Source organism: Anopheles coustani, chromosome 2, assembly GCF_943734705.1.
Source record: "Anopheles coustani chromosome 2, idAnoCousDA_361_x.2, whole genome shotgun sequence".
Taxonomy (NCBI): Eukaryota; Metazoa; Arthropoda; class Insecta; order Diptera; family Culicidae; genus Anopheles; species Anopheles coustani.
In genome coordinates, this window is record NC_071289.1 from 46,365,045 (window position 1) to 46,375,672 (window position 10,628).

The 10,628-nt window shown below is 38.9% G+C and overlaps 1 protein-coding gene across 1 annotated transcript; it reads left to right on the plus strand.

Annotated features, from left to right (window-relative positions):
• The first annotated feature begins 3,862 nt into the window (after nucleotides 1–3,862).
• Nucleotides 3,863–6,021, plus strand: LOC131264454 (intraflagellar transport protein 74 homolog). The gene is made up of 5 exons (XM_058266755.1): nucleotides 3,863–3,987; nucleotides 4,067–4,181; nucleotides 4,267–5,242; nucleotides 5,322–5,851; nucleotides 5,914–6,021. The coding sequence occupies exons 1-5, from the start codon at nucleotides 3,863–3,865 to the stop codon at nucleotides 6,019–6,021; spliced, it is 1,854 nt and encodes a 617-aa protein (XP_058122738.1).
• The last annotated feature ends 4,607 nt before the right edge of the window (nucleotides 6,022–10,628 follow it).

Below are 10,628 nucleotides of genomic sequence, written 5' to 3' on the forward strand. Positions count from 1 at the left end.
TCAATTTCCATTATACGCCATTTCGCGAAAAACAATAGTACAGGTCTGAAACTTTCACAACTTCATTGTTACTATGTACTAATACTACTAAAACTATTAGTTTCTGGCAGACGCCCCTAGAGGCGCCACAGTAGCGCACTTTCCTTGGTTCAATTTAGTTATGGTCAGGCTTTAAATTAAAAAAAAAACGAAGCTAAGGTTCTATACACCTTATGTCAATTTGGTTCTCATCTATGTTGTGCGCATCTCGAGTTTAGTTGTTTTTTTCTTTGCTGTTTGCATCTATCTAAGCAGTCTTCGTCGGTCGGGCTTGCTTCACACGGTTGCCCTGCTCTTGCACCTGTGCTTTCGATGTTACCTGTGGATTTGTGGAAGAGAGAAGAAGAACAATATCAATCATATTTTTACTTACCAGAGGTGGTTTGCGTTGTGTGATTTCGAACCGTAGTCGTTGGAGGTAGAGTAGGTACTTTCTCTGCATGAAGCCACCGCTCCTATCGATCAATTGATGATTATTTGATTTTTAGATACGTGCTTCATCCAAAATGAAACGGTCAAACCAGGTGTTTTCAAATGAGCAAATTCATAAACCCAAAATTAACCGAGTATTGGTTGACAAAAATGACGACATGAATAAATAAAACGATTTTCATTTACACATCTAGTTGTTTATTCAAATATTGTTAAAGATATTTACGTACCAGTATAACTATGCTACAAGCTTTTATTCCTATTATTTATTTGAATCATGCTTCAAAGTATGCATCAGAGGAACAAATGGCATTTGTCCTTATTCCAACAGCTTTAAATTAACATATTTATATTTTATATCGTTTGGATCGTATTCTTTATCCTCACTGTCTAGTGTACTTAAATTGGCGGTACAAATATTTGTTCCAGTAGACTGGAATTCATTATCAAAGTAATTATTTGTTTCTTTTAAGGGTTTTCCTTTTATTTTGATGGAAGACTCTATACCGCATGCTGTCGAATATTGTACTACTTCAAAATTTTTAGTAAGAACCCATCCGTCTCGATGTCCCTTAACCCCTGGTCACAGCTTTGCGCAACTTTGCTTTTGTTATTGCACTGAACAGAAGTAAAACATGTTTGTAAGCTTGCTTACTAATGTTATCTTTTAGTACGGCAAGGCTAGCGTAATGGAGAAAACTGCCATATTCAGTCCCTTTCCAATATTTTAAATGTTGCAGACTACGCATGGGTCGATGAATTTCCGAGGGCAATTCCATATTTTCCAATGCTCTTGATATCCGACTGGACTGAGTTGTTGACCACTTAGCTGCCCCATGTGCTCCATACAACCAGCCTCGTAGCAATCGTCTCATCACACCCAGGTCGATATATCGAAATTTCATGAACGTTCACTAGTATCGGCCAAAAGGAAGAAGGAGATCCTTTATAAAGTGGCAATCCATCAATTAACACATTGATGTTTGTAATTTCTGGAACTACCACATGTCTGCAAAAGAGTAGAATTGATACGTGTCAGCAATATACTAAGTTTCATTACATAAAAACTATTTCCATAAAATACTCACTCGAGGCGATTTATCAAGCACTTTTTAACTCCATTGTAGAAACATCGGCCTCCTTCAATATTTATGATATTTAAAGGCTTTCTTGGCGTCTGCAATACTGCTCGTGCATCTTTTGGTAAATGTTTGTAAATTGTCAGCTCATGAAAGATTTCCAGGATCATGTTTACTGATGCACGCGATTGTAGCATTGTGACCGCCCAATATTGAAGAGCTTCTTTTAGCTCCATGTTCCGAAACTGGGACTCTCGGCCGGATTAGAAGCATCTTCGTCCATGTTCAGTCGTTCATTTTCTTCGTCTTCGACATCAGATACTTCTTCGCAATGGTAATCATCACCTTCCTGCGATTCAACAGTCGGACCTCCTTCGCTTGGACTAACTGTTTCAACCAATAAATAGAAAGCCAAGTAATCACAAATATCATTTTACACGCGGAAATGAGAAAGTTTCTACTAATCATATAAGTTCTTACACATAGGAAAATGTTGGGTTTCCCAAACAGATTCAGCATTTTCCGATGCAGGATGCTCTGCAAGGCTCTCAAGGGCTACCCACCGAGCAGACATTTTATATAGTTGCCCCGTAGCACGAAGCTTACAGAAATGTGAACAGTTTCGTTTCATTTTAAAAGAGAATATGCTAAGCACAAGCACTGCTGGTAACAAACTAGCAAGAATGAATCAAATGTCTTCGGATTTCGCGCCTCCGTGCAATAACAAAACAACACAACGCTAGGCACAAAACCACACATGGGAAACATCAGATTCCAAGCTTCTTGACACATACACTCGGTGTGACGCACATATCCACACACGGGAAACATAGGCTGTTCGTTTTGACAACTGGCTAAACCAGGGGTCGGCAAAGTGCGGCCCGCGGGCCAAATCCGGCCCGCCAAATGATTTTATCCGGCCCGTAAGAATATTTAGGTGCTACATACTAAAAACCCATTCCAAATTTTTATAGGATTTGTTCACGATGTCAGGTTTATTTTCTTCCTAAAAATGAAGATGATAATTGTTTAACCAGGTGTTCCTGTTATATGTTTATCGATAACATTTTAAATGTTTTATCTTTTACCACTTTTTATGCAACTTTACTTTTTAGAAAGTTCCACTCTCCATTACAAAGGGTTTTACTTTGAAAACATTGAAGCATCGTTTAAAGTATCCGGCCCGCGCCTTCGGTTTCTCTTTAATCATCTGGCCCTTTTTGAAAAACGTGTGCCAATCCCTGGGCTAAACAGTACACTTTGGCCGCCGAGGAGAAGCCCTAACCGTACACCTTGTATTTGTCCTAAGCGGTCAAGGTGTATAAATTAGAAGGTGAAGTCGTCCAGTGTAAAATGACATTTCATGACTTGACATAAAGGTTCATCCAGACGATGGCAATCTTTTCGTCAATCTATCGCACACATTCAAACATGGTTGTCAGCCATGTGCAAAAATGGCGGATTCTGTCCATACGATGGCAATCAATGTTCATCAATGTTTCCAACAATGTTCAAGGTTTCTAGACATTTTTCATGGCATGTAGTTATCTTGGTGAAATATGTATTAATAGATAATAACAACAAATGGTAACTAGTTAACATCACAAAAGTGAATTTAATTAGTGGCATGATAGAAAAAGTGAACCAACACTTGCCCAAATGAAACTGACTCGTTCTAATTAATAATTTACTTAAGGTTCGTACAGGATATAGCTTAGCTTCGTTACCTTGTTGAATGCCAAACGGATCGCTGTCAACATTGCTCGTCAATGTTTCTAGCTTATCCATCGACCCATGGATAGCTCGTCAATTCGTTCGTCAATGTTACTTGGCACACACATACAGTCAACGAAGTCGTGTACGAATACGATAAACGTCAACATTGCCGAGAAACATTGCTGTCGTCTGGATGAACCTTAACACTTCTGGGGTATTCATATGGATTTTGAGGGGGGTATCGGAAAAGGATTGGGCTTTTGACATAACTCTTCTCAAATATGGCACCCCTTCTAAAGCGACATAAAGTCACCTTCTATATTTATACACCTTGCTAAGCGGTGTACTTTTAACGATTTTGCGATTCAACATTCAAGGTAAAGAGACATGAATAGCTGTGGCGATCCAGCAGTACAGTAATCTTGACTCTCGTGAGTCCAATATACTGTCAAAATTCATAGCATTCACCTTGGCCAATACGTTGGTAACCCAGGCAACCGGTACTGCAAACTTTCATCGAAAAGGAATTTATTTGAGGAAGAACTAGAAAGGGTTAGTGTGACATTTATTGTACCAAATCGTCCGTAATTTTATCAATGGCGGATAATAATAATAACTCATCGATACAGCCAGCATCGCACCGAGGAATGGCGTACTTTGCAATGAACGATTCGTCAACACCGAGCCAAACGGCTACTATGAGGCCTGGGACGACTATTAAGTAAGTATTGTACAATAAACTATGAATATTTGTTAAGATAAGTAACAAGCTATATTGTTTCTCAAATTATTTTTGTAAGGCCTCCTTCGGCATTACGTAGTGGTACTGCAAGTAGACTGGCAGCAAACAATATTAATACCAAAAGCTCAATTGCCACGCAACGTATTGGCTCTGCGCTTGGAAACGCAGGAAACGTAAGTGAGGATTTAAAATACATGTATCATCATATGTTTTATATTGTGAAAGTTAAATGTTTTCATTACCGATTTGGATAAACAGAAGATGAGTGAAAGACCCATAACTCAGCATGGGATAAGCGGTCTATCGACATCGTATAGTCGCCCAGGTGCAACCGCCAGTGGGAATCGTCAAATTAAAGATAAGCGATATTGGCAAGCATTATTACAAAGTAAAATACATGAAATCAGCTATGAGACTAGCAAACTTTCAAATGATAAAAAATTCCTCGACCGCGAACGATCAGCTCGTAAGTTGTACGAAAAGCGTGTAAAGGATGCCGCCAAAGATTTGACAAACTTACAGTCAACTCTCACATCAATGAATTTGGCATTGGACAACTGCAGTTCGGGTATGACTAGACAACATCTCCTTAATGAAACTGTAGCTCTACGAGAGCAAAACGAACATATTCAGGAGCAGTTGGAAGTCATATTTAAGCAACGTCAACTCAAAGACACCGAAAATCGGGGCTTAGAAAATGAAACCGCTAAGGAAAAGAATATAAGCAAAGAGATGATAAACTCTTTAACCGATGAGGAACAGCGCAAATATCGAGATCTTCAGTTTGTTTCCGAAAATCTACAAAAACAAAACACTGTATTTCATACGCGAATAAGTGAAATGGAAAAACAAAAGGAGCGGCTTCTTTCAACAATAACAAATTCGCAAAGTAGGGCTGAAGCACACCGCCTCAAATTGAAACTAAAAGAGTTATCTGCTAAAAGGAACTCGATGTACGATGAAGCTAATAATCGACTCACTCCGGCGCAAGAACGCGAGAAACTGATCATCGAAGTTCGTTCTAACAACAAAGCTCTCAGTGGAATTGGAAGACAGTTGAAAATAATCGAAGATCAGCTGAATGAGAAAAAGGAATTATGGCAACAAATTCAGCACGATCTTGAAGAGGGGAACTCAGAAAGACACATCAAGTATAAGGAACTTAAAAAACGCGATGAAGTCATGTCGTCTTTCTTGAACGGTTTCAAAAAAACTATGGATCAAGAAAAGCAAAGTAAGTATCATTCGTTCAAGAGCATTTAACATTTGATGTAACGAATGGCCACTTATTTACCGTTTCACATTCGTTTCAGGAATAGAATTGCTGAAAAATCAAATAACTTTCGCAATTGAACAAATCACGCTACAAGGAATTAACATGAAAGGTTTGAGAGAGGATAAATCAGATAAACTAGATAATGACGAAATTATATCCAAGAACGATCTTAACTCTCATGCTGGTCTCATAAAAGAGTATAAAAAACTCAGTATTCTACTCAAACAACTTCAAATTCTTGAAAACCGAACTAGGCAGCAAGTAAACACTTTACGGCAAGAAGAAACGGATACAATGAAATTGATTAAAAAATACATGAATTTGGAAATACCTCGATCCACCGCCATCGCTAAAATGAACGATCTCTCTTCAGCGCTGCAGGAGTTAGACGATAAAAAGCGTGTGACTGACAATGTGGTTGAGGAAGCACGAAGTCGACATCAAGATTTAAAAATAAAACTAAAAAGCAATGAGACTTATCGTCAATTATCCCACCTCGAAGAAAAGCTGATCGATATTCTCAAAGAAAACAAATCACTACAGAGCACTTTTGATCAGCTACAGCAGGTACTGAACTACTTTATATATTTTTTTATATGTTCAAGTTTAACAAATTTTTTTTCACCTAGGAGAATGATTATTCACCAATACGTGAGGAAGTAAATGCCATGGTCAACGAATATAACACACTACTCTGTTCAGAAACAGATACATATTGCATGAATAATTTATTTTAGCCTTATTGCTAAAATAGTACTTATTGCTAAAATTTCGATCTATAGAACTGACTGAAAACTTATGGAGTGTGAGCCAGCGCTCATGAGCCGTACGCGTGTGTTGCCGGACCGATATTGATCGATGTATGTAAGTGTATCAAAGCTTTTTCAAAGATGAGGACTTAAGGCAAGGTTGTAAAATTAAATGAATAATATGGCTTAGACTTGACAGCTATCTAATACAAAATCACTTCTATCGTGGGCACCTTGGTGCTTTAAAACACTTCACAACATCAACCCAAAAAATCTTTCAAACACAACATGAATAGTACAACATTGTTTGTTTTGTGTTTTCAAACCGCCTTACTCTGCCGCACTTAGGTCAGTCGATAGACATGTTTTAATCAACCATTTTCAAGTTCTTCTCATGTTTGTTTATACTTATTTGTTAACAAAAAATATATATTCCAGAATAAAGCTCTTTATAGTCGAACAAAACAAAACGTCACTGTTTTTTCATATTAACGAACTCTATCGAAGTTAAACTACACTGCGCCCCAAAATGATAGCCTCACCTAGTTTTTTCTATGCAGGGCAAATACCGAGAAAATAATTTTTTTCTAAAAATACACAAATATTTTTTAGTATACAATGACTACTTAGCCCGAGTAACAAAAATAGTCATGTTGCGCTATGAAAAGGGTGCTTTTCATGGTATTATCAGGGTCCTGATGGAACCCGCGAAATATGTTGGTTGCGTTTGACGCGATGTTTTTTATACAATACGCGGTGTTTTAATGGAGGCGATGTTTTCAACATCTTGTCATCACATACAAAGGAAAATTCCCGAGCCGTAATTTTATAATAAGAGAGCGTTTTTTTATTTAATAAATTTATACATCACTTTACAAACCGCTTATTCACTTGGAGCCGCCTTTACTGCAAAAATCAGCCAGCACCCAACTTACATTCCACCGCGTGATGACACCGCGGGTGGGCTTCTGGTGCCGCTGCTGCTTGCGTTGAACTTTGGAAGAGAAAATGCACAAAAAATAGCACAGTTTTGGATTCTTTCTGTTTATTATTTATCTCAATAACGTTTACTTACCGAATACTAACGAAAACTGCTGCTATATTACTATTTTCTTCACCTTTTTGGTGAACAGCAATTTCACTCTGCAAGCGGTGGCAAGATCAAAACAACTCTGCTGACAGCAGGCAAAACTGCCCAAGGCTTATAGAGCTGTAGGTTGGTTTACGTTGTCTTGTTGACATTTGGTTCAAATTCATAAATGATTGTAAAATAATTTTTTATTTTTTCTTCATCGCTTGGTAATTATGAGCAGTGTTTGAAGTGATGATTGATATCAAACTGAACACATTGATTCTATTTTGCACAATATTTGGATCTGGTTCACTTATTTCGCTTTCAGTCACTTAAAAAAGTGGTTTTTAATTCTCCATTACACTTCTACGACTGAAAGTAATAGCTCGATAGAAGACCCATCTTTTTGACATAATATTTTGTTTCTTTACATTATGAATCATGATGAATCATGGTATGAGAGACGTAGCGATTGTTTTGATTTTCGCATTCGCTGCAATCAATAAACAATAATTTTGACCACCCGTACGCAGAGAACATACCCAACTGACGGCGACATGCAACATTGCCCCGTTTCCACAGATTCCTACCCCCGCGAAACCAGAACTGTCAGCTTTCTCTTGCACACTTTGTCTTCCTTCTCATTCTAATGATGAACCGGTGTGCTAGGGGAGAAGTCACATCTGCCCTTTCACATCTTCCCTTTCAGTCTGACACATTACAATGGCGGAGCCGATCGTGTAGCATTCCCACACTGCACAGCAACCCGAATGTGTGTTGCCCCGGAGGCAGAAAATGTCACGCGTGACATAAAAATGTTGTATACCCCGCGCAATTAGCGCGCAATTGGCGCGCAATGTAACAGCTAATTGCGCGGGTCTGAGTTACCCTCGTGGGCGATTTTGCGCATGCGCATGGATCAGAAATGGCGGCCCCCGAGTACCCTGTATAGTGATGGTCATCATGCAAACATAAGTCCGCCAGTTCCGTAATATTTTTATCAAAATATATATTTATTTCGGTTTATTTTTAATTACCTACACCGCTTAAGACTATTCTTAGTCATAAATTTCACTACATATCACTGCACTACACACAACACTTGTACACTAGAGAATATCTTCGGATTCGCATCCGAGCAGCGGAATCCAAAACAAGCTTCCGACGAAAGATGCTCTAGAAATGAAAATAGATAGGAAATTACTATTGATGTTTATACACAATCAATGATGGAATACTCATCTTTTTTTGTTTTTTATCGATGAATTCTGCGAGAACGGATCGGACGCCAGCAGCAGCAGTACCTCTCCGTGCGGAAGAGTAGCGATGTAAACAACACTATCTATCGATTAAATATGTCGTTTTCGGGCTGAATATGAGCAGCAAAGCAAGCCCACACACAATTTCTTCACTCTTATCCATAAAGATCACTAAAAAACACAGAAAACACCACTAATTTACCCACTTTATTTTCACTGCGCTCGACGCACTCCAAGCCGGTCCCGGCGGCTGCCATCACTGAACGCTCCCTTGACAGCTTGACTGTGAGCGTGGGTTTGAGACTATGGTGGCCAAAAATAAGTGTGATCGTTGAACAAAAATCGCGTGTGACGAAAGTTTACCTGTCCTAAATTTTTTTAAATTTGATAATATTTTTTTGTACATGGTTGAGGTTTCGCCTATTCAACAATTGCATGAAAAATCGGTGATAAAAATAATTTATCCACCCGCAATAAACTTTGTCCACAGGACAACCAAATCCCACAATAATGTAGGCGGTTTCGCTTGGCATTGAGTGATTGAAAATCTGGTCGAAGTGTGAATTTGATTTTCATTGTTATTTTCAAATACATGGACGTAAATCATATTGAAAATGATGGAATCGAACGCATAATTTCTTTTCTATGTTTATTTCTGTTGTAAAATGTGCTGAAATCATTTGAAGTGCATTATGGACATGCTTTTTAACTTTTTTATTCTGTATAGTTACGTACAAAAGTACAAATACGTTTGGAATTTGACAAATTTGTTGATCATTAATCAAATCGACGTTATTTATTTAAGTTTTGCAAAAATGAAAACGGTTTGAAAAATTGACTAAGTCCCAAAAGAGCGAGTACGAAAATTCGGGGTCGAAGGTGGGAGTAGGATGGCCTGCTGATTGTAGCAATTGACCGTTGACGATGTTGCACATCGTTTGAAAAGTGTGGGCCAATGAGGGGTGGAAACGGGTGGAGACGGGAGAGACGTAGACGTGACACGGAATTTTGAGTTACCGCTGCCAGCAGGGTGGTGCACTTTATGTCGGTCAATCATGTAGAGAATAAAAAAGGTCGTCTGTATGAATGCCATCATGCACCAACTGTCAATCGCGACGCGATGAAGTTTTCAGTCTTCGAAACATCCAGCGCTATAACAGTCGAGTGAAAAAGTGAAAAGTGTTGTTCCTTCCGTAAGAGTGTGTTGAATTTTCAATGTTCATGGCGCCTAGACGGAAACTAATAGGATCCATCAACAAGTCGGGAATAGTGTCAGCTCATGTGCGATCTGGTCGGGGAAACGGATGGGGAGTTCGATCGTCCACGAATGCGTTGGCCGGATCTTAGAATCGGTAAGTAAACAAAGTGCTAGTGCAAAATCATAACCATTTATAACAGCGATTCACTAATTCTATTCCTTAGTTTGTTTCGTTCAACAGAAATAACACCGGAGGAAGAAACCGCCCTTGGGAGAGCAGAATGTTGAAGAAGCGGAGGAATTCTACGAAAAATAAAAATTTCCGCGTTGGCGGCTCGAGCAGAATACAACACCGTCTTCTCCGTCTCATTTGACATCCGAAATGGATTATATAGTTGTGTGCGTGCCATTATGGTGAAATAGCACGCACACATTCGTAACCTCTGTTTGGCACTAACACCACCACAAAATAACCGATTGAATGTTGCACCCCACCCCCTTTTTTGGTGCAACACTTTGTCTCGTTATGGAGATCGAAAATTAACAAACGAGATGGTAACGATATGATAACGAGACAAAATTCGCCAGTTGGGTAGTAGCGTTAAGTTATCGATAGAGCAACCCCCGGCGGCGCAAAATCGTTAAAAGTGCACCGCTTAGAACAATTGCAAGGTGTACTGTTAGGGCTTCTGTTAAGAAGACCTATACGAAGGTTTCGCGAGGAGCTCTACAAAAGGCCTTTCCCTTTTATTTATTTTATTTTCAAGGTTTATACAACTCATAAAGATAAATACAGGAGTTTATTTTTACCACGATGATTTTATTACAAGTTTTTGCCTGTACATACTTTTAGTGTTTTTGGGTCCCATTTTTTATCTGCAACTACATCAAGATGCTTCGAAGAGTTTAACTTCGTACGGGATCAGTCTTCGGGTATGCGTTGGGAGGAAATATTTCACCCATCCAGCTCTTCCTGCTTGGATCCGGGGCTGGTCCGTTTGATGTTATTTCTAATTAGCACTGCGGAAAAGAATGAATAGACAATTAGATACATGATTTGAAGAAG